Consider the following 24,424-nt stretch of genomic DNA (forward strand, 5'->3'; position numbering starts at 1 on the left):
GAGTTATGCCAACACTATCTTTTTACTTCCTGACTTTATCATCTCTCATTATTCGTTAACTCAAACAGAAAATCACATTAGCATGGTTTATTCTGCTAAAAAACCTTCAGTCTTCTTAGGAGTAGCACTAAAATTCCTTATACGAGCACTTCTATTTTTGAATTTTGCAAATATAGCTTGACAAAATTTGAAGGAAGGAGTTGCAAAAGAATGGGGTAAGGCAGGTAGTGAGTAGGCTAGCTGGACAATCTGAGGGTTTGAACATGCATCAGTAGCACATCGTGGCAGTGAAGGAGGTTGAACTAGGCCTTCTGCAGTCCCTCCACCCTGAATTGTCCCCAGACCCTACGTCTTGCAAGCTCCACACCCTCTGGGGTTCATTCTGCTCTTACAGTTCATGTGTCTGATACAGTGTGGACTGTTACAAAAAAGGTCAAGGAAGAATATTTCTATCCAGGTATGAACTACTGGTGCATTAAGTCTGCCAAGGAACGGGAATGTTTTCCTAGAGCAGACTACGCGCATACTTTAGCATCTGGATAGCAATGCACCTTGAAAGCTGAAGAGAGAAATATGTTGCAGGAGAATTTACTAGGCTGAACTAATCTCCAGAGCCAGTTCGGTGGACTATGGCTGTATTCTAGGAGCAAAAATGCCAACTTAGCTAACGATTATGAACAGAAAGGGGTGTATTATAATCACTTACACAGAGGAGATTGAATCAGGAGCAGAGTTTTGACATTTTGTTTATGGAGTCACAAGTGATGCTAAATACTTAGAAGGGAAATACTATTTATGGAGCTAAGAAATTATTATTATCACAATTAATGGTTTAACAGTCTAATAGTCCAAACTAGTCACAATAATATACACTCATAGACCAAATTAATGCAGAAAAGTCAAAATAAAACAATTAAAATTGTTATACAGGAAAAAATATTCCTAGTATTTATCTCTTTTCTTTAGTATAATGTTCACCCCTCTRACACTTCTCTGGATTAAAGATTTACCCTAAAATCTTTGTCAGAAAGAACCAAAGGCAGATGTTTTGATGATTTAGCAGTAGTCTAAAATCTTTGCTAGGAGCCATAAGAYGTTCATGTTGTTGGAGAATCTCTTCCTCCTCAGTCTTCTCTACCATGTGTATTTATTTCTACATTTTTTCTTAACACTGTTTTCTCCCATCTCACTGGCTCCCAGCTAAGTTTAAAAGTTACACAGTAGYGCTCAAAGCTGCTGCCCAGCCCCAGCTGACAAACAGGGCTATTTTTTCCTACACAATGACTTTTACCATATACGGCATTCACAGAGCTTAATCTGTTATTAACCTGTTAAAACAAGCTAAAACTATCATCTCAGATGATGATAAACCCAGGCTTAAATTCTGAGATTATGCCTTGTCAGGTCAACACAAAGTCTACTCTCTGCTAGTAACAGCAAAATCATATTTACTGGACTACAATATGAACAAATTAGCCTATTCAGCAGTATATGCCCCAAAAGCTTATGTGGCCAACTGGCTGTCCAGCTGGTCTGCTTTCTTGGACCAATGTCACAAAATGTCATTTAAGTCTTGACAATCCAGATTTAAAATGTGAACTGTACAACTGGGACCAATCRAGGATGAAATACTAAAGTCAATTTATTGACTTGATGAATATGCTCACACGAAACATATTAGGAAAAAGAATGCATCTTATTCTACCCTGTTTTCTTGCAGCACACAAAACATTTTTGAAGAACACATCACTAGTCAGGAAAAGGGAACAAACTGGCCTCCAGTACTCAGTAAGTAACTTAGCAAAACCTGTTTCTAGACATCAGCAAGACTATATATAAAAGAGCATGAACAAAGTTCTTAAAATCATGAAAAAATACTATAAAAAGCCTACATTGCAGCATGCTTTTTAATCAAAGGATAGAAATGCACAATGAAATATTTATGATAGCACCAGTTCTTATGATCATTTTCCTGTTATGGATGCAAGCTTTTCACAGCCATGCAAAACTACAATTACAAATTCTTATATTTTTCTGCTCACATTTCTATCTTCCCCCAAAGCCCTAATTAAAAAAAAAAAGTTAAAAAGCTCTGTTTTAAAGACTATAAATATTAAAAAAAATTTATTAATACAACTACAAAAAACCTAATATAGGCAACTAATTCAGTGCACCTAATATAGGTACTRTCCTAAATATCATTTCTGAAATAGCTTGAGCTACACCAAAATTAGCCATATGAATTTAGTGGGGATGGAAAAACTCAACTAAAATATTGAAGTTTGACAAACTTATAAGCCACTGAATAAAATATCGTRTCACTAGAAACATCAGACATCCTTAAACAGAGGCAGTACCACCAAATATGCCTATAAGAATTCAAGAGAAATACATGAGGAGTAGATTGTTGTAGGATTACAGTCTGCTGTGACTGTAGTAGATATCCTGTGTGAAACATAAATCTTGAGCCTTGAGGTACAAAATATTCATCCCTTCTTATTACAGTGRCTTTACTTGATATATCAGATTATTTAGAAAGCTATTAAAATTTTCAGTTGTAATACAATTATGAATATTTAGAAGTTACACTTTTGGTGATGTTAATCTTTGACTATTTGACACTTATGAGCCCTTTATCTAAATCAGCATATAGCTGCTGTACATTGCCATGCTTACACATATTGAGATATAAGGATTATAGCTACTTCAATTGCCCAAGAAATTGTCTTTCTAATATGATATCTTCACAAAAGGTATTGTCTATACTTCATCTGTGCAAATAAAAATTGAGGTCTGATTCTTAGCTTCTATCCTAGTGAAAATCATCAATAACATCACATAAGRTAACAAAATTACATTACTCAAATTTCTAGTGTATACAACATCCYAAGAAGATCCTTTAGCTCTGCCTGGAAAGTTATTTTCCATTTTAAGCCTAAGACACATTTTATATCTTTCTCCATCTTTACTTTAAATGTAAACTTGAATCCAAATAGCATCTAGCATGGAACTTCACTTTATCAAAACAATTTCTGCCCAGGAGCTTATAAAAGGCTCTGTTAAAGYTGAGCCAAGATTCCACAGGCTGAGTCTAGATTTTGCTGCAGGGCTGCTSTACGGTGCACACTGTAGTTCTGTTTCAAGAGTGCATATGCCAGCAGCTTCCTCCTGCAGGAAGGTGTGGTGCGGAGGACATGCCACAGTCTTGATCTTTCAACCAGCTCTACTGGCGGCTGCTCTGGAGTACGGCAGCTCTCTTCCTCCTTGTACACCCATTTCCTTTTAAAGGAGATCAAGATGCACCAGAGAATGAAGCACAGGTTYACTTGGAGCTCGGACAGGGGCAGGAGGCACTCAGGATTTGGCACTGGGACCACGTCATGAAGAATTCCCACATTGTAGTGCACACATACCCACTCAGCACATGACTCTGTGCTTATAGCCATGCATGTGAAAAATAAGTACAGAAACAGAGGCAAATTACTGTACCAGGGCCCAGCTGAATCTAATAAAGCCAGGGCAAGGGGCAGGAGTGCATGTAGGGTTGTACAGTCTTTTGCAGATCTATTCTCGAATCAGTCTTCTCTTATATTTGTTTTTCTTGTATGAATTTTATGCAAAATGTGCAAGTTTGTACAATTAGCAGTGTACCATATGTTTTGTAAAATCATATCAGTGTTTCAAGAAAGGAAAGCAGATAAGTTTTAAAACTGGGACTACAATGTAACCAACAAAATAAGCCACAGGACTGACAATTAAGCAAAAAGACAGAAGGCTAAAGAAAAAGACTAGTTTTCTTGAGTAACTCTCCAAATTTTCCAGTGTTAAAAAGGGGAGGAGAAAGCTAAGTAGTACCATTTCAATGGAGAGAGGTCAGGCAAAGCAGCTGGCATCAACTGGCTTTGCTTGCCTCTGTTAACAGGAGCAGAAAAATAAGAACATGTCAGGTTAGGCTGTAGAAACTAAACTCATTAGCCAGTGAGTTAACAGCTAAGAAGGATTAATTACTGAAATTTTAATAATATGCCATATTGCCTTAGTTTTTGTAATTTTGTTCCTATACTCTGAAAAAAAAGCCATATTCTTTCACTCTTAAATCATGTCTGTTGATGAAAAATCTCTCACCTATGTCATCTTACTCCTTTAGATATGGTGAATCCATCATCTGGGATGCCCTAACTAACCCCTGTGAACAGACCGGGGAGCTTCCATGAGTCTGCAGGCAATTCATCACTGAGCTGCAATGGCCTTGTCATAGTCAGGCAACACAGTTATCAGGTTACRGACAGGCATCTCGTCATGGTAAGTGAGATAGTGAGAAGAAGCTGAGGTCATGGAAAGCTCCCATGCACAGACACTATCAGCTACTACTGCAAATGATAACTGGGCTCTGCCACCCTGGTAGGGCGTCGATGTGTGCAATGATTTGACAATTCTATTTAAAGTAGCTTTTCATCTTTCATTTAATTTWCCATTACATGATGCTATGGGGCCAACCTACAAGCAAGTACACATGCAGGCTATTGAAGACATAAATACAGGTGCTAAAGAATATCTAACTCTGACCTTTTGATACAATGAATTGGAAACAGATACTTCCATCTTTGTGAAAAAAATTACATTAGAAACAGAAGCAAGACTGTTTCTTCYGAAGCTACTGTGTATTCTAAGCTGAAGGTCAGAAACTGAAATGGTTTCTGTAAGCATGAAAATTAGACRTCTTTCATGCTAAGACAATTTACTGATTCATTAAAGAAATTTTAAGCACCCTACAACTGGTTGCTAAGAGTCTAGTACAGATCAAAGATTACCACGAAGTAGGACATCTCCAAGACACTAAAAACAAATGAACTGTGAATTAAAAATAAAAATTGTGTTAAAGGAGGATAAAACTAGAAACAAATTAATGTACTATAATGAATGATAGTACTACTTTGGTGTTTGCCAAGGTTTTGCTGATGTAACATCTGTTCAGTTCGGTCTACATTTGACAGCAGGAAGACACTTTCCTGAGTAGAAGACCAGGTATGAAAAGGAAAGAGATAAAAAAGGAAAAAGGAAAAAAAAAAAAAAGTATATTCTTCCACCCTTGTTGAGACTAAAGAGAATTCTTGAAAATGATCAGGATCTTTTTCCAGATGAGTTCTTAAACAGGAAAATGAGATATTGTCTTGGGATTTCAGGACTGATAAGTACTATACGCTTTCTGAAAGGTATCAGCATATATCAGGTTACATTATGCATACTCTTTTTTTTTTTTTTTTTTTTTTTTTTAAGAAAATTGCAAAAAACACCACAATACAGCTACCTGAGCTGTGGCACCTCTCTATATAGCACTAGTTTTCTTCTCTTCTCCCTGCCTTAGGCTAGCTAAAACCAATAATAATATAAAGGCAACAACTGTGRCAGTGTATGGCATTTGCCGAGAAGCTGTGACAGCCGGGTGACAAGGTTTGTGCTATATCAGCCCATGAGCAGCTGGAGGAGCTGGCTCTGCCCCCAGCCGGCTGTTGCACTGGCCAGGTGGGTCTGCCGCTCTGGAGGTGTTGATGGAGCTCTGCTTCAGTTGTCATCAGCTGGCCACAATTTTTTGTCTTCCTAAGTATCATTATGTCTCTCCTCATTTATAACTGAATGGAATTAATTCACTATGACAAATGCCTGAGTAAGGTCCACTGGAACTTCTAATAAGATCCTATGTATATCAGCCTTGTCACAGTCAATGGAGGTAGTTACCAATGGATAGTTTCACCTCCCTTATATATCTGTATATTTCTTTTAGAACCTTGTTTAAAATCCTTCCTAKAAGCCTTCCCGACTGTATTCAAATCCTAAATTATCTTTTTTCATGACAATATCAATACTTAGGACAATTAACGTTCATCCCACAAAAATCAAGTTCAACAAATGTCTTTATCCCTTGTTCTTCCTTTCCCAATGTGATATTTAAGATTTGCTTCTCCTTAYGACAAAAACAACTAAACAACACTGGGAAACATATCCTTAAATTGGCAGAACATTACAATGCCTATCCTTCCTTCCACCTAAAAATTCTTTCTTGCCTCTTTAGAAACACATTTTAAAACAACAATGTTTTTTCTGGCTTTTAAAAGAAATCAATATTTGAGTGCTGAGTAGGAAAACTCCACCACCACTGCCAAAGCAGGTATGACGTATTCAAATTACTCCTGCTGCACTTTAGCTTCAAAATGTCTTTTACAATTGACTGCATTCTCTTGCAACTGCCACAGAGTAGATTAGAAATATCTCAAATCTTACTGCAGTAGCAATGGTTTGATTATAAATATCTAGATATTTTCTGGTAATATTATTTGCCCTGTGAGCCTCTGCACTGCAGTTAAACACTTTGAAATTTCAGTTTAGATGGACAGTGAGTTACATATTGCAGTCTCTATCGTACTGCAGTCTCCATACACAGCTATAATGTCAATATCTTTCATTTGTTTATAGGGTAAGGGTTTTGATTTGAAGCAAACAGTATTTTTGCAACTAATTCAACTGCCTATCAGTGTTATTCTAATTAGATGGTTCATATTCTGCACACAGAGAGGTTTATGATAACAATATGTAATACAGCTTGAGAAAGGAAGCATTGATAATACAGAAATTCCCTTAGATGTGTAATTTGCTTTCTCTAACAACAAGTTTCAAAACAAACACTTATACTTTGTAGAATCCTCTTTCTAAACCTGTAKCTTTATTGGCTATACCATAATTTGAGATACTATTTCAGTAGTATAATGAATAATATGCTTAAGCTTCCTAAAAGTGGCAAGCCCACTCCATATTAGGAGAAGATACAGAATGAACTATAAATTTTAAAAATGTCTTTTTACCCTTTGATTGCTATTTATCTTCCACTGTAGTACCCAGGGGGAGGGGAATATCCATATGATATTACCTTATCTTATGATACTGTGCCATTGGTGTGTATGATGTTCACTCTCAGTTCAACATCAAGCTGACGTGATGACTTTATCTAGAGAGCTGGTTAAGCTGTGAAACCCGTGYTCCCTCCTGGGTCCCTGCGTCAACGCTGCTCCCTTGCCTTTTCTATTAATCACAATCTACAAATCTATTTTCACTGACATGAACTTTGGTCTAAATCAAGAGATACCCAAAGTGGATGGAGATATACTGGTACTGCAGTTTAAACTAGCAGGAGAACCTTCAGTCTGACTTCACATGACTAGGTACTGACTAATTAGATTTTATTGATAAAGCCACTGCTACATAGAAACTCAGATTACAGAATTAATGTAAGAATCTATACAAACAGCAGAATGGGAAACAAAGCTGATCTCCTGCAAAACAATCCAGGATACAATACTAACRTCCTTACTCTAGTGTCTCCTATTTACACTGCCTTTAAACTCATTTAAGTCATTAATTGTGGGCTGAAGACCACTGGAGACAGGAATAATTTAAAATAGGCTAAAAGCAATGACTGTAATAGTTATTAAGGTGGTAAATTAAGTGAAAATAAGAAGGGTGCAGCATTTTGGCAGAATAAGGATAAAACAAACCGGAAACAGAAATTACTCCCATAATCTAGAGGAAGAACATATTATAGATTTTGATCTAGAATATTTCACAGAAGGCATATATCTGGCACTACCTTTCAAACATTARAAAATATTTAAGAAATATTGGGGGGAAAAAAAAAAAGAACCTCTACAAGCTATTTCCATCAGAGATAGCTATCTAGTAAAATTCTGCTCAGGATCCATCTGGGTGAAAAAAAATCCCTTTGTCTTGAAGAGGAAAAGAAATTAAGGATTTTGACTACTAGACTTGAAGACTTCATAGAAAATATCCCCAAAGAGAATTAAACATCTCTTTTTTAAACTCCATTTTGATGATTGTTTAGTTTTCYTTTCACATATTTTGCCTCCTATTTGAAAGAGAGTTGAGGTATCAGAAGCAATTATGTGTTTAAATATTATCAAGTATGTTGTAGCAGTGGCCTTCTCAAATGAACTGTGATTAAAAACCCAGCCATTTAAAAGCTACTATATGCCTAATACTAACAGACGAAAGTTAGCAGTTAAAATTGAGCAAGTCTAAGGTGCTCAGAACTATTATATTTCAGCTCTACAAGACTCATCTTTGAGTAAAATGATTGTAATGTAATATGAACTCTGGGTTAAAACAAATGTTTATTTTGTTATCTAAATCATTCTAAATAACAGTATCTATTTTTACTTTTTATCTTTGACTAGATTACCAAAGAAAAACCATTTTCACAAGAGAACTATTTTACCTACTTGCCTGCTTCATGTATTTGAGCTTTTCTGGGAAAAATAGTTACATAAATTTACCTCATGATCCATACAGCTACTCGATGATTGGTCTGCTGTCATTTATAGGTATTTGGAGTAATCCATGAAAAAATCTACTARTGACTGTTTTTATATTTCAAATGGACTTGATCTAGATTGTATTTTTAGATGCTGAAGACCACTGAAATGTTCCAGGCATTTCAATCATTCTTTTAATTCATAGATTATTTAAGAAATAATTTGAGAAAATTCTTTTCAAGGACAAAGTGTAATTTAGAATTGAAAGCCAGGCAGTGAACAAGTGCACTGGAAATATAACACAAAAAAGTAATGAAGTTCGCCAAAATAATTTATATCCTAGGATTTTATTAGAGACATTGAAGAAAGAGGAGGTAACAGACATATAGAAAATAAATTGCACCATTGATTTCTACTTGAATAACCAGTACCCTTTGAACACGAAATCTTAATTACAAATACACAAGCTCTCACTTGCAAAGGCTTGTACTACATGYAGAAGTGGTAGATTTGGTTGTTATATCAAAGTACCATTACAATGCCCTATGGTAACTCAGAACACACAGGGAGGTGAAACATTGGTTACTAATTTAAGTGTTTTATTTGAAATCATATTATGGCTTAAAACTTGCTTTTAGATTGCATTGCTTTTTCTTTAGCAAACAACAAAGATCCACTTTTCAAGTGGATATCATTTTTCTGTTGTAACCAAGTAACTTTAGATTTTGCTTTCATTATCATTTACATGTGATGTCATCCCACATTTAGTGAAGAAAATGTCATTCCTAAAGATAACATTATATATTGTGTACCTGTCTACGTATGAAGACAAATAATTTAACATAGATAGGTTTTTGAATATTTTTACGGTTTGTGCTGGTTGGTAAATGTTTTTTGGTGTATGTCACCTCTTCAGAACCAAAAAGTGGAGTTGCTCTTTATGTGAAAGAGCAACTGAAACGTATCAAGCTCTGCCTAGGGGTGGAGGAAGAGCCAGTCGTGAGTAAGGGTAAGGGTAAAGGGCAGGCTAACAGGGGTGACGCTGCTGTCTACTACAGGCCACCTGATCAGGAAGAGGATGTTGATGAGGCCTTCTAGGCCTTCTATGGATGGCTGGAAGTAGTCTCACAATCACAGGCCCTGGTTCTCATGGAGGACTTCAACCACCCTGATACCTTCTGGAAAGACAGGTGCCACAGCGAGGCACAAGCAGTCCAGGAGGTTGCTGCACAGCAATGATGATAACTTTTTGACATAGGTGGTGGACGAGCCAGCGAGGAGAGGTGTGCTGCTGGACCTTGTACTAACAAACAAAGAAGGACTGGTTGGAGATGTGAAGGTTGGGGAGGAATGACCCTATGCACCAGTTCAGACTGGGGGGTGACCTGCTGGAGAGTTGCTCTGTGGAGAAAGACCTGGTAATCCTGGTAGAAAACAAGTTAACCATGATCCAGTAATTTGTCCTTGTGGCCAAGAGGCCAATGGTATCCTGTATTGCATTAGGAACATTGCCAGCAGGTTGAGGGAGTTGATCCTCTCCCTCAGATCAGCCCTGGAGAGGCCACATCTCAAGTACTGTGTCCAGTTTTGGGCTCCCCAATATGAGAGAGACATGGAGCTACTGGARAGAGTCCAGCGTAGGGCTATGAAGATGATTAGAGGACTGAAACATCTCTGTTACAAGGAAAGGTTGCCAGAGCTGGGCCTGTTTAGCCTGGGGAAGAGGAGACTGGGAGGGGATCTTATCAATGTGTAGAAGTATCTGAAAGGAGGATGTAAAGTGAATTTGGTCAGACTCTTTTCAGTGATGCCCAGTGACAGGACAAGAGGCAATGGGCAGAAATTGAAGCACAGGAAGTTCCRCCTGAATGTGAGGGGGAATTTCTTCACTGTGAGAGTGACRGAGCACTGGGACAGGTTACCCAGAGAGGTTGTGGAGTCTCCTTCTCTGGAGATACTCAAAACCTGCCTGGATGTGATGCTGTGCAATGTGCTCTAGGTGACCCTGCTTGAGCAGGAGAAGGTTGGACTAGATATCTCTGGAGGTCCCTTCCAACCTCAACCATTCTTTGATTCTGAGATTCATGAATAAAGATGACAGCAATAAGGCAGAAAATAGATCTGGTATAGGGAGGGTCAAAAAAGTTGCTAGAAGTAAAAAGGCAAAGTGGCTTTAGAAGCCACTGAAGTTAGACATAAGGAAATCTTCATAATACCATCTTTGGCTCTTTTGGAGTATGTGGTAATTTTTGTTTGGCACTTAAAAGTTTTTCTGTGAGTTTTCAGAAGAATTTTTATGGGAAGACAAGTGGTCTTGTAAAAGCTTTTTTGAAAKACTGGAACAAAAAATGATACTTGCAAAGATATAGCGCTCAACTAAGAGGTGCCTGGCAGACAGGAACAGCAGGATGTCTTTAAGTCTACAAGTGGTTCTAACAGAACATCAGAGGGCTGAACCTCTCTGCTGGGGCACAAACACACTGACAGGTATCAGCTATTCAAAAGAAAAAGACATTTTGATTACCTTAATGAGAACTTGAATACGTCCTGTGGCTTTTGATGACATGAAGTACCAGAAGCTTATCACACAAGTCCTGCTTGACTCCTTCCACTTGGAACTCTTCACATGGGCTTTTTCATTTTGTAGGCCTATTGGAGTAGCCTCAAGATACAGGAATTGTCCTGAAATCAAAATATATATTACTGAAAATTATTTTGGACTTCCAAATTAGATTCTATGACCAAAACTCAGTAAAATATTGCGGGAAGTGAAAGTGTGCATCCCGTATACCTTGTATACCGGCTGAATCTCTGCTTAGGGTAAAAGTTACCAGTTCCTTATATGCTTGTTACATCAGGAATAAGCTGAGAACAGCTTAATAATTGGATGGGTCTATATAGAAGAGAGAGGGTGAATGTACATGTTTTTCAGATGCTCTGATCATATCTCCTTGTTCAACAGCTTTAGCTGCTATTTTGACAGTACTTCATATAATGGCCACACTGTGACAAATCTCAAAATGAAGCTTTCTGAAAGATCACCTTCAAAACAGCAAGTCACACTGTACAAAAACTTGTGAAACAGGCATAAAACCTTCACACACTAATAAATAATTAGGTATTCCTAATGATTCAAATTATTTTAGGCCACCTGTTTCATGTATTAATTTAAATTTTCACTCAAAGTATTTAGTCAAGAACAGTTGCAAAAATAGATTAAAAAATAGTTAATATTTTTAGAAACTGATATTCTTTGAGACATTTGCATGTCTATTGCATATTGTATATTGCATATACAATAAATATTGCAAGTTTTTTAATTCTACTTTTTGTCCCTTGTACAATTAATGTATATAGTTCATGTAAGTATGACCATAGTATAAAACAGTATAATATCAAAATATACCTGCACATCTATTGAATATTTATATGAATTAGAGATAAAAGCCAATTGGAGTAAAATAGATTCATTCTAAATTTGATACTTTTCTAAATCATTTACAGCTGCAGATGTTTTGCCATAATATTATTGCACGGGAAAATTGCTTCCTCTCTGGGGTCAAGTATATATTTAACAAGTGTAGTTACATCTTCATGATAAATATTTTATTTCTTAATATGCTTAAAATGTAAATAAAACTTTTTTTCCATATCTGCTATGTTCTGTGTTGAAAATGCCATGTACATGAACTCATATGAGATATCAGAAGCATGCCTTGTCATGGSACACTAGAAAAATGTGGGTAGGCTGAGTTCTGAACATGCTGATGTTTACTTCAACACATATTTAGCACTAGGAAAATGAATTCTTCCATTTGAAACAAAAATATTTCCACAGTTGTCTTTGGAAAGAAACTTGAGTGTGACTGGAGAGTTAGACAGGGGACACATTGACACAGGATGCGGTACACTCCAAAAAGCCTCTTGATCTGGGCCCAGCACTGTGGGACACTTGCCCCATGGACTGTTCACAGCCAGTCAAGCTTGGTTAGGAGATAATGAGGTAAGTCGCATACTTCCAGCCAGAGTGATGTAATTCTGGTCATAAGTAAATTTTAGACATTTTAATATTTTAAAACTGACATGCTGAGAGAAGGTCAGAATTAAGCAATTGTTGGATTCAAGCTCAAGAGCTGTGATTTTAGAAATGGTGCCTAAATTCCTCTTTGCTTCACTTTGTAGGAGAATGGGAAGGTTATTGAATACTGYAGTCTCTACAACAGACGACAAAATTGTTAACTCAGGTAACAAGTGAGTTGAATTTTGTTTTGATTGTCTCATGATGAACACAATTATTATCAATAACAGATAATAATTGTACAGCCAGATTCTACCTTCACCGTTAAGYATTTGACCACATTAAAGTTGTGAAAAGTGAAAGTAATTTGGAATATATTTCTCTAAAAGCATGAATTCAGTCCATAGCATAGCTCCTGAGTAATAAACAGAGTTTGGCCTGCTTTATCACTCACGACAACAAATTCATGTTGTCATGCAAGTCAGTTAGCTTAGCTTTGGTAACATCTTTGGCTGGGCTATGGGAACTTCAAAGGCAGAGGATGAAGGCATGGGAGTTTGTGGGAAGAAGAAGAACAGACAGCTGGGTGCTTTGGCCAAAACAAGCCAGAACAGGAGCTGCACTAACGAGGAAGATTTATTTATTTAAAATGATCTAAAATTGAAGAGATGCTACTATAAAGTTTTAGATCAATTTCTTAACTCCTAAATATTTTTTTCCATTTCTCATTAGGACATACTTTAGTTAYGATTTAGCAACTTAGAGAAGAATTTTTCTAAAGTAAAAAGGCACTGATGCACCCTCTTTAACTGATTTTCAGGGAGAGATCAAAATATCTTATTATCCTTCATAAAAAAAGAAACCCTTCTTACTGTGTTTTAGATAATTCTGTTCCCACTCAGAACTAATACAAACATGCAAAATACTGTGTGGCAATATAAATCTTTTTTTTTTTTTTTTTTTTTTTTTTTTTTTTCCCTTATGTTCAGAATGTTGCAGCATGTTCTGACACGAACTGGGGCTTCCTGGAAACAAGATCAGACTCTAGTGGAGTGGTACTTAGTGGATCTCAGAGCTTAGCTCTCTCATTCTTGCAGTCTGCAGCCAGATTAAATGCCTCTCTCCTGACAAGTAGCAAATTATCTTACTTGACATATACAGCACTACTTAAAGCAGAAACAACCGAGAATCAATTTTTCCTAACCTAAAGTCATTTTAGAACAGTAATTAATATTTTGATTCTGAGTTACACATTTAATTTATTAAAAACGACACCCTAATTAGATGTGTAGGATCCTCCTGTTGCCTCCCAAGGGAAGTGTGAGAAGCTCCATGAACATAATTGCACCTCGCACATAACTGACAACATACCCGTTCTGTTTCCAAGCGTGTGATCCCTGGGAGGTCTCAGACTCTGAGGCGAGCCGACCCCCAGCACCCAGTCGAAATTGTCTGCCAGGGAATTTTGCCAGCCACATCTGCCTTTCTCAAAGGTGCAGGAAGTTCCGCATTCACTCTCATCCGTATTATCCCCGCAGTCGTCTACAAAATCGCAGCTTTGTTCTGGTCTGTAACACTTGCCGTTCTGACATTCCCAATAGCCATGTGAGCAGGGGCCTGAAAAGAGAAGAATAGGGGCATCCTGGTGAATCACACTGCTGTGCATTCCTGCAAGGTTACTGGAAGGTTACATCTGAGACGGTTTGATATTTAGAAGGAGGAGGGTGGTCYGGAGCAGTTTTATTAAAAGCCTTTGGTCCTGCTGAAGTGCCAATCCATTATCAGTTTATTTCTTTTGTATTTTGTCAAGAGATTGCCTAAATAAATGACTGTTTTCCTTGTAAAGCCTTTGAGGGCAGGTTCCAGCCAGGCATTCCTTCACTAACAAAGCTTTCTAGTGTGACTTAATTGCTGACATTCTCCTTTCATGTGGTGTAGGATTAAACCATTTCATTTCAGCTGCAAAATTGAGCTTAGTTTAGCAGCCCCAATTTGGAAGAAAAAGCTTTTATTTTAACTACAGAGGTTTGCCTTTTAATGGATTTTTTTGCAAATGAGATCGGTGGGGTGATGCTGTCCTTTTTGTGTAGTATTCCTGGCATTATTGAGGGATAATTCTGCTATTGTGCAGCCTGAACATTGTAGGACTCATTTCACAGGATCCATTTCCAAGCTTCACATTTTCATTTCAGATCACTTTCTGCAGTGCTCTGGATATAAAGCTACTCCTTCAGTACACTCTCTAATCAGGAAGGGAGATGAACAAGAACTTCTGAAACATCCCCTTCCCCCTCCTCCCCACCCATTTCCACATTTTCCATTCTACTCTGCCAGAAATAAATGCACACAGATTAATTTTATCTAGAAACAGGACTATCACAATAATAGCTTATCAGACATAAAAAATTATCATATGCCAATGTATGTGGCAGGATTTTGAGTCAATTAATAGTAAAAAGCACATGCACCTAAAAATGTTGGTTTTCTATTAGAGCTATCCTAATTAATACAAGAACCTGACACAGATAAATGAGGCTGRTTTTCATTAAAAGCACAGAACAACAGGTTTATTTAAAAAAATAAGATAAGAGATGGTGCACTCAGTTGGAGTCTTGGCAACCTCCATCCCTGGAACTCTATGCATGGTAGACTGTAAGTTATTAATGGCCCAAACTAAGTGAAAGAGTATTGTCACACCCCTTTGCTGTAGATTTTGGATGAAGTAAAAACAAACCTTGAACCACTAGATCTTAGGAAAAGAAAACAGGCATTAGTCCTTTAACTCTTTTTTTCTTCTTATCTTCCTAATACAGACTTATTTTTCACAAGAACATGAAATATTAGAAAGTCATAGAAATATCTAGCATCTTTTCCAAGGAAATTCTTCATTTTTATTCCCTGAACTCTTAGTTACTCAAAAGTGTGTATCATGTTCTCTCTGGAAGACCATATATGATTTGGCTTTGAACAATTACTTAGAGAGAAGGAGCAAAAATTCCTGAACGGAAAGGAGTCAGCCAGAATAAAGCTCTGAAAATGACTTTAAAGAATGTAGAGCATTAGTCAGCGGTTTCCACAGCTGGATACAAAATGGGTAGGCTCTGACTAGAAGAAGGGAAACTATATGAAGTTCACAGTTACAAGTGTGATTTTCAAAAGAGAGTCTGAAAATGGTCTTGGCCAAAAGAAGGAATTAATCATGCAGATATACCAGTCAGTGTCTAATTACTGCAACCTTAAAAACAATTGGAGTCTGTCTGAAAATACTCCTCTCTATCAATCTTAGGACTAAATGCAAATTACATAGAAAAGCTATTACCAGAGATATCTGACAATCACCTCTATTCAGTTATTCCATGGGCAAGCAGGTCCCATGTATATCACAAACATTTTGAGGGAACCACTCTTCAGAATTTCAATCTGTGCTGTTCCCTAGAGGAAGATTGATATTTTTTACAAATTTTCTGCCTAATATAGATGGTATCTATTTTTAGAAGCTACTTATAGTAATCTTTGCATTCCTTTCATATGTGATTGCCTTGAGAATTTAAACATAAATTTTATTTTCTTAGCAAAGYAGGAATTTAAACTCTAGAATGCAGCCCATTCTGGGACATACTTTTCATGCTGTTTATCATGATCAATAATTGCAATAATTTCTCTACAGCATTCTAAAGTCCCTCTGTAGCTTTGCTTCCGATTTCGAGTTGAAAAACATGGAGTTGAAAAGTGGAACTCTTTGTTATCTGAGGAAAAAGAAAAATCCATCTTGAATCCTGGCATGAATGAATCTTTTCAAGCATACGTAATGAATAATATTACACTGTCTAACTGAGTTGGTCAACGTGACTTGTTTCTGGATATACTTTCACAGTTTGCTTTCTGTTTAAATGCTAYACTTCTAAGGCTGTTTAACTCATTTGTAAAGAAAATTTTAAGTCTTTTGAGCTCTTTTACTTTTCTTTCTTTTTCTCAGTCCTAACAATGCAAACATGGATGCTTCGTGATAGCACTGCATAATACAAACCAAGCCTTGTGGGCATTGTAGGGATATTTAATTGAGAGGAATGTCTCCTCCACAAGGTTGAGTAACTTTCTTCCAAGCTGTATTTCTTAAATTATTAGCAGGTAAAAATTTTGCCCTGTGTGGTAACTGCATCAACACCGTATGGCCCAAGGGAGCTATTAGTGTCTTTCAGATCAATAATCTTTGAATAGAGGAGGATTTAGACAATAGGGAAAACAGCTGCACCAGTCAATTATTTAAAATACTCTGAACAAAATCAACAGAGGGAATATTTATATTTTTAAATATGTAATTAGGACAAGGAGTAATCACCTTTATTTTAAAGATGTTTCTCTTAAATATATTGCTTTGAAAAAATAGCATCTACAARCATTAAGAGAGGGAACAATCTTACCAGCAGAATTAGAGCTTTTACATTGATGGGATTTAAAGACTTTTAAATAGATTACTATGTAATGTGGAATGTAATGTGGAATACAAGTTGCAGCATTGAGGCAGAACAGTAATAAATTAGAGAAAAGATGTTCACATTAAGAAAGTATCTACTTGTGTTATTCATGTCTAACTATGTGTAAATGCCTAACTTTGGTGAGAATGGTTGTATTCTCAAACAAGTAATTCCAGAGGGGAATTTTCCATGGGGTAACAATGATTCTTTAATCTTTGCAACCATAGCCAATCTCAACAGGATTTTTCTATGAGTTGGCTAATTTTTGTATCACTCTATGTCATAGTACTAACTTCACTGCTCATTTAACTCCTTTCTGAGCAGTATTCTGCATTGTCCTTACTGTAAAAAAGAAAAAAAAAATCAGTAGTATAGAAACTAATTGATAAAGATTAAATAAAATCAGAACACCTAGAAAATTGCAAATATATTATTCTATATGGATTATGGTAATCATGACTCTAGTCTTAAGCATTTAATACTTGATTCCTTCACAATACTTGTTTCTTTTCAAGTTCCATTATTGCCTTAAAATGGTCAGCAATCTAAATCATGATTTAGAACAATAGGAAATAGAATAGTGAATGAGAATATTCTAAAATTTTTTTAAACTTGTACTTCTTAAACCTTGTATGTTTAATTKTATTAGCTATGCTTTCCAAACTAAAATCCAATTCAATTGTATAGGATAATTGACAATTCTCAGAAGTGTCAGAGTGACATATCACTAGACTTGAAAAGCCAAATCTACTTCAAATTATTTCCAAAAGATTTTATTTGCATTCACATGGCTAAAGGTATACCATTTCCTAAAATAAAAGCTGGAGTTCTTGTAGTGCCATAATCTACTACAGAGGCCAGAGTAATTAATCAGCAAGCTAAGGGTTTGACATCCCTGGGATAGGGACTCTCTAGATGATTCAAATCTCTGTTTTTTTTCCCTGCAATGATTAATCTATTATCATTCTTGCTCTAAGTTGACATTACTGTATGACTGAATTGCATGTGCCTTAAAAAAAATTAGTTAACAAGAGCAAATATCCTCAAATATCTCACCTATATAACCCAAGGACACAGAGTAAAGTGTTTTCATCACAGTGGATGATGCATAGCAGTAATGACATATCAGCACATGGATGTGAAAAATGTACCTTGTTTCAAAAAGCAAAGCTTTGGAAATTATGAGAATTCTCAAAGACTTTCAGAAGTTGAAGTGCTTGAAATAACCAAGATTGTTAAAAATTACTAGACATTGTCAGCTTTTTCTTTGTAAATAGTTAGCYTTTGCTAGGATTGAGTGCAAACAGTTGAGTTTTAGGCTTTGCAAGTCTTAAATATTTTGATATATTGATTTGCATTCTGATCAACAACTGAAGGTTTTAAAAATAGCAATATTTTGAATGTGTTTGAAAAAGGGCTTTGAGAAGAAACTGTAAACTTTCTAAGTTCCTTCTGTGAGAAAGCACTGATGAAGGCTCCTCCAACAACCAAAACTTCCTCAATTTCTTACTTTGTCCACTTTCACATGTAGACATGATAGGATTCCTTTCCAATAATCACATACATTAACATTCATCCTCAGAATCAGTAGAGTCAAACACATAAAAAGCAAGGTAGCTTATCACTGTTCCCCGTTATCATCTCTATCTAAGAAAGAGCACTAAAGTATCTTCAGTCTTTGTTTTTTTTTTTTTTCTTTCTACTGGTACTCTTTATTTCTTATTAGAAAAGGATGTTTATTTATCAGTCACTCAATATGTTTTAAGATATATCCATTCTGTGACATTTAGTGTGCCTTACTGTTGTGCTTTGCTGCATCTAGGGTGAACAGAAATTCTCAAGGATAAGAGAAACCAAAGACAAGACTGGAACACAGTGCCCCTTCAYACTGCATGGGTTGCATGTACTATAGGCAGTACAGGGGAACTGTAGAAGCAATATTACACAGAATAAAAGCACCTGTCTCAAACGCTTCAGTGTATGTGCATTCACTCAAGAGAAATTTTTAAAAAGCAGTTTTTGACTAGAGACAGTCCTACTAGGTCTTTTTATTTCCATTGTTGCGGTATTGGTGTATTAATACAGGCAATAGTATAAATAGCACATACTTTATCACATCGCTTGAGTATTCTACACCTGCTTCATCTAWAAAACATACAATCACGTCAGCTTAACAGGGGATTTTCAAGGAATCTCTTCAGATGGGAATTCCTTTTGATGAATATATWACTAAAGCACTAAACAAAAATACTGGACATTTTTCTTCAGATACACTGACAGATTCTATTTTCTATTGCAATAGCGATAAGACTCTTCTGTTCCCTGCCAGAAATTCATGAAGTGCCCAAGGCTCTCAGAAAACCAAATAAGATATAGGACATACAATAATGGTAATTGCTGTGTTCACCAGATGGTTCATGTCTCCAAACTAAAGAAGTGGACAGACTGGGAAGTCTGCTCCAGCTGGAGATATTCAAGGCCCGCCTGGATGCAACCCCGTGTAACATGTTCTAGGTGACCCTGCTTGAGCAGGTGGGTTGGACTAGATGATCTCCAGAGGTCCCTTCCAACCTTAGCGATTCTGTGATTCTGTGAGTAGAACAGGGTTATATTGACTCTTGTATAAAATTTTCCCTTTCCAAAGTCATGCTGAAATTTAGAACTTACCTTCTTGATGGCAGACAAAGAAGCACCAAGAGGAGGCTACTCTAGTTTTTAAGGAAAACTTTTCTAGAAATAAGAATACTAATTCTGTGCATCTTTACTGTGTTGAGACTGAGAGGTACTGACTAACCTGAAAAGCTTAACTCACTCTGAGTTTTCTCTTAGTAAACAAAGTAAAATAAACTAAAAATTTAGTTTGTCTTGTTCCAGTCTAAATAAACTAAACCTAAATATTCACTGCCTGAACTCTTAGCAGGATACAAATAGAAGAAATAGTATTTAGATATGAAACTTACAATCTTAAAAAGGTTCCAAATGTTTAAAAACCTTTTTTCTTTTGTGACTTTTAAGACATACACTGTATAAAATTTTAGTTTTGTATATACATTTTTAGGTTAAAAGGTTTAACCTCAGTTCCACAAGTCCAGCTCTCTCCACCACAGATACTACAAGGCGATCCAAGAATTAATTTAAATTAACATAAGATTGCTCATTGTTCAAAGAGGAAAATAAAAAATGATGTACATGTATTATCTGTTATGGATAACTACTAATTCTGACTGCCAATYGATTACTTTAAATCAGCATATAATGCTCAATGATACAAATCAGAAAGGAAAATGCTCTGGAATATTTTCATTTATGTTAAGATAGGATGCAAGTGTGAAAGAATTGCTATAAATATAATTCTGGGAGAATTTCTATGAGACATATCAATATTTAAACACAGCTTTATTTAAATTCTTCAGCAATACTTGAGTAAAAATCTGATGTAGGAGAAACCGAAGTCCAGAACTGATCAAAGTAAATCTCTTGACCCTTCTGAACTCTCATGGCTCAGGAGGAATAAGTTTCAGGATTACTGCATTCACCATATAATGTTATAGAACTTTTTATCCGTCTTAGAGAGAGTGCTATAGTGAGCTGAAAAGAACATGATGATTAAAAGATTTTATGGTCTTGATCAGCCTTCTGCACTTCTTTTTGCCTCCAGTGGGAAGGTCAATAGGAAAATGAAAAATATTTTACACCTGGTGGAAGGCAAAGATATTAACAAACTCTTAATCACTCAGTATCTCAAAKAAACATATGGCTCTTAATATGGTAATCTTTTACCTTCCCTCCGTATTATAAGCATGTTTATTCTTAAACASTGAAAGAAAAGAAGATGAACAACACACCTATAAATTCATCATATGCGTGTTAGGTGAGATTAGGTGAGACAGTGCCAGTTAACAAAGATTGCTATATGCTCCAAATGTCCCTAATACTGTTGGTATCTCCTAAAATGATTAAGTCACCTGTTCATTGTATTTCTACAAACAGCAGGAATATATTTTACCAACAATTAAACTGTTAAGAATAATTTTTATGGATTATCTTCATTTAATATCTGTCCAATATAGCGCAATTCTTTATTTCCAAAAGTAATGATAGCTTTATTATCTGTACCTCAACTCAGCATCAGGAAGAAGACTTCATGTTTAGCAGTGCTCTTTGAGGTAAGCAAATATTAGTGCATAAGCTTAACAAATGACTGAACAAGGAAACAGCAGAAAGTCTTACAGTTGGAGAGAGAGCCCTCATTTAGGTAGCTGAAATAATTGTTTTATCTCACTTCACAGGAACCTGGGTTTTAAAAGACATKGCAACCTAGTCTAGTTCATTGTTATGAAAGGTAACCAGCTCAAGCAAATTCTCTACCTTTAAGATAATTAGATTGCTTTCCCCATTGCTGCTACTGGAAGGCTATTTTTCAGTCTTTTCATAAGCATCTAGCTTCCAGTATGTTCATGATCACTTTGGATACACTCATTCCTATGCCAGCTCTGCCCTTTAGCTCTCCTCCACTGGGAAAGGAAGGAAAGGGAAATGCAGAAGAAAGTGCAAACAGTTCTGAAACTCAAGCCAGTGTTCCTCATAAAACTCGTATTTATCTGKCCCAAATCTTCATCTGAAACTTCAACACAGAAGTTGAAGACTTACACTATTCTTTCGAAGCCTAACCGTACAACACTAGCTAACTTTAAAATACAGATAGATCACTTTATAGCTATGACTGTGACAAAACCATGAAAAAAAGTGCGTCTGTGGTACTCCTGCTTTTGCAACAAAATAGGTCTTATTATCTTGGAGTCAGATATCCAACTTCGAGGCTTTTTAAAATCCAAAATACAGCTYGAAATCTTTCCAAGTTCATAGATCRGTACATCATGTATGTTTGCACAAAATGGAACTGGAGCATCTGCTCACCAATCTCCCAAATTAGTAATTTCAACTCTTAGAACTCTTTCTTTCCACTAAAACGCAAATCTTCTCAGGTAACTCAGAAACGTCCTTTGGGGACAGAAAGGAGGAATTATACTCTTCCTGGGTTATAGCAGCATTATTACTTTAACTTCACAGCTGGAGTGAAACTTCAGCTCCAGCTTCATAGTTTTCTGACCAATATATAGCATCCACCTGGAATTCATTCTCCTGGGAGTTTGCATCTGCATGCATCTGTATGTACCTTAACCGTCATACACAGAAGCATACAAGAATCTTTCACAGAAATTGATTCTAAAGGGAGTAAGTTGTAGGATGTGTATAAATCCACCTCTGCTCTGGCCTGGCACAATACAACTGCAATAGCTCTGCTATAGGAAGGATATTTGCACGTTGTATGAGGAGAGAGAGACAAGATTTTCAGTTAAGATAGCATTTGTTTGAGGATTTGTTATATTGTTGCAAAAGAGGTAAGAATAACAATCTTTCTTTGATAGTGAATCTTTATTTGCTGTGTCAAGCACTGTTTATTCCTAATCGCTAGACAAAGTGACTTATCTATTACGCTAATTAAGTTTTATACACCTAGTAAAGCGTGTGTGTTAAGCTTTATCGATAAGAGTTATGTAGCCTTATGAACAAAATCATGTCTAAGCTTATCATCACCCTGATCATTTTGGATACAAAGCAAACATACACCATGGAATAATTATAACTTACCATTAATATTATCACTTGAAAAGGGGCCCCAAGTAAYTGTTTTTTGTTTTCTCTGTTGGGAAATACCTTCTTTAGAAAAGATGGTTTAGCTGGCCCAGAGCCTTTGGATGTGTACTGCCTTTTTGCAAAGGCATGAAAATGTCAGAATAACACAAGAAGAGATATTTCAGCTACGTTTCCAAGTCTACAGTCTCAGATGATTTGAGAGTTAGAAGTACAGTATCTRTTCAAGGACTGTGTAACTGATTGTATATATAGCAATGCAGGAGAGAAGCAAATGTGTGTATTTTGTTGGGAGGGAAAGGAAGACCTAACTCCTGGCCTGGGCAATGAGCTATGTTCTTTTTAACTACAGGTAATGGATAGTTAATTTTTACTTGATAATGGACTATGGGATACACTTTTGTTTCTGTTCATGAATATAACATATCTGTTATAAAAAATATAAAATAAAAGCGTTAAATGAAAAACCATTCAATAAAAGGTTAGACAAAATGAGTTTTCCTATTTAAGCATTCATTTTACATGACCTTCTTTCATCTAAAATTGAAGAATGTAATCTTTTACAGATTTTTTTTTTTTTACCTTGGCTCTCTGCTCCCCTAGAGTAAAATATGTTGTTATTTCCATTACGATCTTCACTAGACATGAAAAGAAAAATAACCAGTGCTTACAATTAAACTGCTATTAATCTAAGTAGTTAATTATATGAAGTATGTATAATAATATTAATTGTGAGCCTTAAAATATTTTAGCCAAGCAGTCTTGMTTAACTAATAGTGGGATTCAGAAACCAGTATTTTTTTCTCTCCTTATTCTGTGATTTTTATCACACTATAGAACTAGTGCTTCAGCTTCTGGGGTCATTCAGTTCCACTATTTAGTTAGGTATTGAATATTTGTCATGGAAAACTGTTACTAGAACTCGCCAGAAAACAAGGATTACTCTTAYGAAAACCAAAACCAAAACCAGTAACATTACATAGGCATTCTAGGTCTTATTCACTGAAACCTGCATCAACWTTTTCTGAGGTAACACTCTGTCTTACAATGCCATCCCCTAATTCATCACATACCACAGATTACTTTTAATGGAAAATAATTYCTCAAGTCAGTTTTCACCACGCTAACGAAAGAGCTTGTAATCTCACATCTTTTAACATTTGTGCACTCTTTATCTAGTTAAACAAAGTTCTCCAGATGACTCAACAAAGTAGGTACTCCTTAACTGTGCTGATGTTCTGCAAAGGTAAGACACATTCTACCAGAATGAAAAGCAGTAGAAACTCAGCAGCAGAACTGTGGAAACTGCTTCATCCAATTTCAAAACAACTCATCTTTTTCTTATATCCCACATAATCACAAATAACTCCCTAGAAACTAGATGATAAACAAAAAACAGGAAAATATCATATGACACTAAGCTATATGCCAAGAGCTAAAGACAGCTATTAGAAGACATACATTTGAGTAGCGTTGTGCTAACAGCAGCCCTTGCAAATTAATACAGCCTATGGAATGACATTTACTACAACTATTTGCACAAAACCCTTCCTATAAAACAAGGCACATTCTATTTTTTTTGATAAAACATGTAAATTATTCTTTATATATCCTCAAGCTTAGCTGTAACAATACCAAGGTAAGAATGTCGTATATAGTGTTTATACCCAGTCCTTAAACACTTTACCAAGATAAAAAAGTACTACTGCACTATAYGTCTATGTAAAAAATGGCAGTGTTGGATAAATTACACAGAATACTAAAGTCTGTCATTAGTTCAGTTACACCAAAGACATTATTAAGAAACTAAAAATATCTTCAAAGCCAACACTGATTGAACAAGAAAGCAAATTTGAAAGAACTCCTTCCTTATCAGCTATGGATTATTTTTAATCTCTTAGTTTCTAAAATTTTTTAACCAATTTTTGAACTTTTAAATTTTTCTCAGAAGCTAA

The 24,424-nt window shown here is 36.0% G+C and overlaps 1 protein-coding gene across 2 annotated transcripts in view; it reads right to left on the reverse strand.

The window, feature by feature from the left end:
• MALRD1 (MAM and LDL receptor class A domain containing 1) overlaps positions 1 to 24,424 on the reverse strand; it is a 278,483-nt gene that overhangs the window by 117,530 nt on the left and 136,529 nt on the right. For both annotated transcript variants that reach the window (XM_085318263.1, XM_085318262.1), the window contains 2 exons: positions 13,711 to 13,956; positions 10,846 to 11,003 (listed from right to left, as the gene is read on the reverse strand). In XM_085318263.1, coding sequence (XP_085174389.1) covers positions 10,846 to 11,003; positions 13,711 to 13,956 — 404 coding nt within the window. The remainder of the gene's footprint in view (positions 1 to 10,845; positions 11,004 to 13,710; positions 13,957 to 24,424) is intronic.

Source organism: Rhea americana, unplaced genomic scaffold (assembly GCF_003343005.1).
Source record: "Rhea americana isolate MKP2758 unplaced genomic scaffold, rheAme1 scaffold_53, whole genome shotgun sequence".
Taxonomy (NCBI): Eukaryota; Metazoa; Chordata; class Aves; order Rheiformes; family Rheidae; genus Rhea; species Rhea americana.